This window comes from Bidens hawaiensis, unplaced genomic scaffold (genome assembly GCF_021521415.1).
Source record: "Bidens hawaiensis isolate Kalapana, Puna unplaced genomic scaffold, B.hawaiensis_p1.1 tig00030531_1, whole genome shotgun sequence".
Taxonomy (NCBI): Eukaryota; Viridiplantae; Streptophyta; class Magnoliopsida; order Asterales; family Asteraceae; genus Bidens; species Bidens hawaiensis.
The window spans coordinates 83,923-91,696 of record NW_027495094.1 but is presented as its reverse complement, the minus strand read 5'-3'; the positions used below and the strand labels follow the sequence as shown (position 1 = coordinate 91,696).

Below are 7,774 nucleotides of genomic sequence, written 5' to 3'. Positions count from 1 at the left end.
AAAAAAAACATTAATTTTTAGTTAAAATAATAAAAAAATCAACAAACTTAACGTGTTTGGATATTTTTAAGCATATAACAACCTTTATAATTGGGCTTTCTCTCGCAATTATTATAGCGAGTGTTGGTATCATGTTGTTACTGTAACATCCAAACCTATCCGATAAAATTGCGCTACGTCTTTGCGGGAGCACGCAAGGGTTAAATGCCTTTAGTTTTGATATAAACCAAGGCTGTAAAGTCGCTAAACTGACCCTAGATGACGACTGAGAGTTGGGTACCTGAGGAGTACGGGAAGAGTACTCAAACATGGTACATAAAAAGAAAATCTAATTTATGGGTATTATATATATGTTAAATATCATATGTTAAATAAATAAGTAAATATTAATACAAAAAAGATATATACATTTTTAAATACCAAATTATTCTAAAAATCACTAATCATTAACTTAAGAAACAATATTCATTCATAAATATTATAGAAATACGAATTATGTTTTATTTTCTTAAGTGATTTTTGCTGAGATTGACCATCTTTGATTGATTCGTAAAAACTAGACGGAGTTAAAAAATTCGCATCGACAACATACTTTATAACGTTAACTCTGGGAAATACTCGTTATCTAGCCTACTTTTACAATATTGATATAAACCGAACATATGATAAAAGGTAAGTTTTGACAATTCAACATTACATCATTCCGTGGGAAAGCAACCAAGCTTTCTTTTGTTTAAGTCAAACAAAGGCCAAGTCAACACACCCATTCTCAATCTCAACTCAAATCACACAAAATATCCCACATGCAAAAGTCATGAATACGTCAACTTAACAACACATAAACCCCCAATCACACCTCACCAAATCATCATTGCCAGCTTCAACTCATCATTTTGTCTTCACAATCACACCGCCAATTTCACCTACATCTTACAACCCTTCAAAACCCCTTCACATTCTTCATAAAGATTCAAACTTTCCATCTGGGTGTTGAAGATTTACTCGATTTTTGAACTGAATTAAGAAAATTGAAGGTGAATTTGTGATAAAGATTGAAAATTTTCATCTGGGTATTGAAGATTCAATCGATTACTGTCTTAAAGATTGAATTTTTCTCTCTGGGTGTTAATCGATTAGCTGCTCAAAGATGGCGATTGAATCATCTTTGACTCAAGAATTCGGGGGAAAGAAGACAACGCAATTGGAACAGTTGGACTGCGATTCGGTTGAATCATCGTTGACTCAGGTTACTAGTTTTAATTAATTATTTGAAACTCTTGAATTTGGAAGAGATGTTAGTGTTGAATTGGAGTCAAACTTGTTGATATTGACTTGGTCAATTATGGTTCTAGATGAGTGTTGATTTAGTTTTTGAGTTAACAAAACTTAAAAATTTAAGTTGTATGATCCATTAATTCCGGAATTTGGGATAACTGAAAACTGATTTTAAGTTCAAATAAGATCATTGATAGTCAAGTGAGATGGGAGATCATGAAGAAGTTAAATTGATAAGAAAACCAAAAAAATAGAAAGATATAAAGTAAAACAGTAACTGTTGCTATGAGTGGGATTCTGCTGGGTACGTTTGTTTGTTTGTTTATTTATTATTTGTTGACAATACATTAACTATTATAAAATATAAAAGTAAACAGTAAGTGCTGCACATTTAGGGTGGTGTTTGGGATTGCTTTACTAGAATGTTTGCGGTTTAATCCCAAGCAAAACCTATGAGTGCGATTATACTGGGTACGTTTAATAAGTAAAGAGTATGTCATATTGCTTGTCCAAATGGCCCTCTAAGCAACTAAGAAGTTTTAACAAGCAAAACCTTCAAAGGGAGGTACAGGGCATGCATGCCTTAAGACCATAAAGGCCCCGTGCTCAGTGTAAACTGCTAGTAAGGTATCGGTGGGCCCCGATAAGTTTTCCCTCACGGGTTTGCACGGTTACACAAAACAAGTTTTAATATGGCCCCCCTCCTAAGATTCATACATTCTCTCCATAGTCCATGCATTTGTGTTGTTCAATCTTGTTTGCATAAACATTAAAGAAAACCATAAAAGAATTTACTCAACATTATCTTGAATTTTTATAGGGAGATAGTGATATGGAATCCGCTTCAGTTTCTTCATCAATGCAAGGCTCAATATCGAGTGCCACGTCATCACTCGATCAGTACAGTAGCAATGTCAAACAAGAGGCCTCACAAAAGAAACAACTAAAGAAGTCGATTTCAAAGAAAGTCGCGTCTTTTGGCAGCTTCATGTCTTCTAGAAGGCGGGCCCAGTCAAAGCTCAGTCAAACTTTAGTAAAATTGTCAGACGACGGGTCAACTTCTACTACGCCAACACATCCTTCTTCCATTGAAGTATCAGATGAATCATCTAATTATGTTCAGGTACACTACTTCACATTCACAAAGAACAGAACAGGTGTTGACTCTTTAAGTCAAACATGCTGACTTTTTAATTCAAACTTAGTAGAAACAACATTTTTTTGAAAAATGAAAAGACTTTTATTTATAGAAGGGTAAATTCTATAAAGAGCAATATACTTCCACTTCACTCATGAATTTCTAGAAGGGCAAATTGGTCATTTGACTTTAAACATGGTCACTTATTAATTATTTAGCGAAATTTTGACCTGAATCTGTATAAAATTTATATTCTTATGACTCCTATAATTCTATAAATTAGGTTGCTATTTACTACCATCTTTTATAATGATGCATTTCTAATTAATTATAAATGTAGACACTATGATCTGGATGATTAATTAATTTTGTCATTATCAATATATATCACATTTGACAAATAGTCAAGTGGTGAGTTGTGAGAATGAATAAGAATAAATGCATAGGACAACTGCCGACTTCCCACCCCAACTCTCTAAATTTCAAGATTTTGGTTGTGTATATTAAATGCAAATTTATTAGTTAATGTTGACAGTTTCAGGTGTAGATTGAATACATTTTCCAAGTTTTTTTAGAACGACGACTTTCTTGTATTTAGGCTACTGTCCTCTCCAAATTTGGAGAGCCCGTTGCCCCACTCTTGCCAGACTATGTTGTCTTAACCAGACCCACGCTGAAGTTATTTTAATTTTAATTTTAATTTTGTTGAATGAATTAGCATAAGTAGATTATATGATTATATCTAATAAACTCAAATGTTTAAAAAAAAATAAAATATAAAATTTTTATATGTATGTGTTTATAAAAAAAAAATTAAAATTACATATATAGTTTGAATTCAGATATTCGGGTCAAAATTCACAAGCTCAAATTAGATTTGAAAAAATTATATGTGATTTATTATATAAAAAAAGTTAATAATACGTATATTTTTTTTAGTTTGAGTTAAGAAAAATTAAAAACTATTTGTATGCATTTATAGAAAATCAAAAGAACACATAGATAGTTCGAATTTGGATATTGGGGTCGAAAAGCACAAATTCAAATTCGATTCGGTATTTACGGATTGGATTCAAATATTGTTTAAAACTTACATTAAATAAAAAATCTAGGATTTCAAATTTTTCGAGTCTAATTCGAATAATGAACATATGATTGTTTCTATTTCAGAAACCTATGCCAAGATTCACAAGAACAGGAAGTCTAAGGTCTGTCAAGATCTTCAGAACCAACAGCAAGAACCGAAACAAGAACAAGTCAACTTCCAAACCGAAAACATCTTCAACCGACAACCTTTCACAAGTTTCAGAAGAATCCCACGTGGAGCGAGCCACATTCTCATCGATTCTCAAAGACTCAAAGTTTCCCGAACACCTTAAACACCAATCACACCCATCAGAACCCGAAGAAGTACTCCCGGTAGCGAAAGTTTGTCCATATCAGCATTGTTCTCTTCACGGCCACCATCACCACCACGAGCCCCCAGTAAAACGCTTTGCGTACCTTAAAAGACGCACAGCAAACCATCCAAAGATCACGAATCCCGAAACCCGAGAAACGGATAAAAGTTTTTTGAAAAAACGAGACTCGAAAGTAACTAGAAAGGTATCTGATCGCAAGAAAGATGTTGATTTCTCGATTGAGTTTTACGCTAAAACAAGATTTGAACCGCATTCGGGCCATGATCATGCGCATGATGACGCTGAGTTTGCTGATATGTTATTCGGGGTTAACAGCCTCGAAGAGAAGAAAAACGAGATACCCGTTTCAAAAAATCGAGATTTTAGTGATTTAAGCGATGAGAAAGACGAGAATTCAAACGGGTCGAATCGGGTTCTTGAAAAGAAGCAGTCTTTAAAGAGAAAGACATCAGATGGTCATGATGATGCTGAGTTTGCTGATATGACGAAAAACGAGATACCCATTTCAAAAAATCGTGATTTTAGCGATTTAAACGACGAGAAAGACGAGAACTCAAACGGGTCGAAGCGGGTTCTTGAAAAGAAGAAATCTTTAAAGAAAAAGAACCGGATAAGCATGTGGGGTATGATCCATCAGCATATGGTATCCGGTCTTGCAGCAGAATCCGATAACACTAATGTTCAGAAAGTAGATGAAGAACCGAAATCGGAGACTAAAGGTTCATATTCATAATTCATGTTTTTCGTTCATTAAGATACCATTTCATACAAACGAGCTGTTTGAGATCGGCCCGCTAAAAATTCGTGAGCCGAGCTTAAACAGTTAAACGGGCTCAAGCCTAAGAATAAGCTTGTTTAATAAATGAGCCGGAAACGGAGCTTCACTTATCAAGCTCGAGTTGGCTCGCAGTTTGTATATTTTTTGTTTAATAAATTTAGTATATCTATATAATAATTATTATTATATATAAATTACCGGAAAATAACTAAATAATATATATAATGCTATATATAAATATTATAACTGAACTTCAGTATATAATATACTAACCTAGCAAGCTCGAGCTTTAGAAATAGAGCTTGAAACGGGCTCGGTTCAGTTACGTCGCCTTAAACAATATATGAGAATTGGTAAATACAAAGGTTGCTGATTTAACTTGATTTTTGTACAGATCTTGATGATGCTGCGAGTCAAGAAACCGAGCTCAGAAAGATGTTCGCGATCAAACTTGTACGCAATGCGATCGAGAAGATACTTCTTCCAGAAGTTCAAGACGATCAATCGACTACGAGTGAAGTAATATCCGAACAAGATTTATCAGAAAAGACTGAAATATCGAGTGACCTGAAAGATGAATCTCTGGCACCGGTGACTGAACAAAAACCTGCCAAGAAAACCGAGAAAGATACACCGAGCCGGTGGAGTCATCTAAAGAAAGTCATTCTTTTAACGAAGTTTGTTAAAGAACTTGAAAAGGTGAAGAAATTTAATCCCCGAAAACCCCGACACCTTCCGGTGGTGGCGGAGGCGGAACCGGAAACGGTGTCACTCCGGCGACTGGCGGCAGGCGACAAGAAAAACTCGGATGAGGTGGAACCGGAAACGGTGTCACTCCGGCGACTGGCGGCAGGCGGCAAGAAAAACTCGGATGAGTGGATGCTTGATTATGCTCTTCAAAAGGTGGTGAGTGAGCTCGGTCCGACTCAGAAACGGAAAGTCACTTTACTTGTTAAGGCGTTTGAAACCGTAGCTCCTGCGCAAGATGATCCACCGGAATCGGGATGCATTGATGAAATTCAACGAGTTGGGTCCGAATCGAAAGGTAAACAAACTTCGAGACAGGACTGTAAACGAACTAAACTGACATGAACAGGGAATGCTCATGTTTGTTTGTGTTCGTGTTTGTTCATTAAGAAAAGAACGTGTGCGTGTTCGTTTGTGTTCATTAGTTAACAGAATAAACAAACGTTCAGTCGTTCACGAACACAAACGAGCATTAACATGGCATGTTAGTGTTTGTTTGTTTAACTTTAAGCGAACAATGATCGAACACGGGGTTTTCGTGTTTATGTTCATTCGCTAAGAAAGTTTAATAAAACTAGACTAAGTTGTAATGGGCCGGGCCTAGAATATTAGTATACAAATTTTAAATGATGTAAATAAACAAACTTAAAACAAAGGTAAACTGACTAACATAAACGAATGTTCACGAACAAAAAATGAACAAACGAGACATGTTTATGTTGTTCATCTTTGTTTGTTTATCAAATAAATATTAACGAACTTCCCATTAAACAGTTCACCAAACGTTTGGTTCGTTTACAGGCAAACTTCAAGAGATCAATGAATCAAGTTCATTTCCTGACAAGACTGAACGCAAACTTCAAGAGGTGAATGAATCGAGTTCATTTCCTAATAAGACTGAAGACCCGAAAAGTGATTTGGAGAAAGAAAAACACTTGAAAATGTGGCATATGATCTACCAACACGTGGCGACTGACATCGCGACAAGGATCGGATCGGACCTCCTTGTAAGTGACGAAGAGTCAACAAACGGTGACGAGAATAATTCGCAAGAAGATAATAATACTCAAACCGAACGAAGTTACCGGATCCAGTTCACCAAAAGTGACGCCGTTAAACTCGTTCGAGAATCCGTCAACGAAATCCTCCTTCCCGACGTTCCCGATAATATTTCAGACGACACTCAGTCGGTTGCAACCGACGTTTCCGATCATATTTCACAGGACACTAAGTCGGTTGCAACCGACATTCGTGATAATATTTCACAAGTCACTCAGTCGGTTGCAACCGACATTCGTGATAAACTTTCACCCAACACTCAGTCGGTTGCAACCGACATCGTGTCCGAGCCCAAACAAGCACCCGTTATAAAACCCGATGAAAACACAAAACCAACAATTACAAGATTACATCATCAAAAGTCAAAGAACTGGGCCAAACTCAAGAAACTGATCTTGCTAAAGCGATCGATCCGGGCTTTAGAAGGATTCAGAAACATGAAAACACAAACCCCGCTACGCGAACCATTAAAAAGTGACCACGAAGATGAACGAGTCGAGTTGAGGCGGCAAATGATGGACGAACGGAAGAAAGCCGAGCAATGGATGCTTGATTATGCGGTTCAACATATCGTGACAAAGTTAACTCCCAGTCGTAAAAAGAGAGTCTCGATGCTCGTTGAAGCTTTCGAAGCAGTTGTCCCGCTTCCAGACATTTGAATATCCGACACCGTTCCTAAAGGTTTGTTGCATTAAGGTTGCTACGGTTGATCTGCGAACGACGTTCGTATGTTTTCGTATCGATAGTTTGATACTTGTGTTGGTATATAGATATTTATTAATTATTGAGTGGTAAAACAAATGTATTTCCAGTCAGTTTTTGTTATATAGTTATCAGTTGTTTGTTTCTCATGGTAGTTATTAATGAAATATTATTCTATGTTTGTTTGTTTACGTTTATTTATGATAGTTTACGTGTTTTTAGATTCATTTGTTTGAGTCGTTTGTTTATGTTCGTTAATATTTCATTACAATTTAGTCTATTTTTAGAAACGTGTTAGGTCTAACATATTGTTGTTTACATTTACTTTAGTTGGTGTAGCACAATGATTTTCGTTATTCTATATTCAGTTTTGCTCGTTTGTTTATATTATCAAAAAATGAAAATAAACGAACACGAAACTTATATTTGTTAAATTGTTTGTGTTATCTGAGTGTTCGATTAAAGTTAAACAGACGAACACAAGTAAAAAATAATCAATTGTCTATTAAAGGTGATTATAAAATTATAAAATAATATTGTATTTTTATATTTAAGTTGCATATTCAAATTGAGCTCACGATTCATGCTTGTTTTGATATATTGGTTTTGGCATAAAAGGTCCCCCATGAATACTCCAATTACGATTTCACTTCT

At 35.5% G+C, this 7,774-nt stretch overlaps 1 protein-coding gene across 3 annotated transcripts; it reads left to right on the top strand.

The window, feature by feature from the left end:
* Positions 1 to 867: 867 nt before the first annotated feature.
* LOC143580578 (uncharacterized) lies at positions 868 to 7,258 on the top strand. Of its 3 annotated transcripts, none has more exons than XM_077063559.1 (6): positions 868 to 1,082; positions 1,127 to 1,246; positions 2,096 to 2,398; positions 3,584 to 4,553; positions 5,007 to 5,657; positions 6,161 to 7,258. In XM_077063559.1, the coding sequence occupies exons 2-6, from the start codon at positions 1,148 to 1,150 to the stop codon at positions 7,075 to 7,077; spliced, it is 2,940 nt and encodes a 979-aa protein (XP_076919674.1). In that variant the 5' UTR covers positions 868 to 1,082; positions 1,127 to 1,147; the 3' UTR covers positions 7,078 to 7,258. The 3 variants fall into 3 exon arrangements, with proteins under 3 accessions (XP_076919674.1, XP_076919675.1, XP_076919673.1); XM_077063560.1 differs by having other exon boundaries at positions 868 to 1,246; positions 5,007 to 5,425; positions 5,489 to 5,657; XM_077063558.1 differs by having other exon boundaries at positions 868 to 1,246.
* Positions 7,259 to 7,774: the final 516 nt, after the last annotated feature.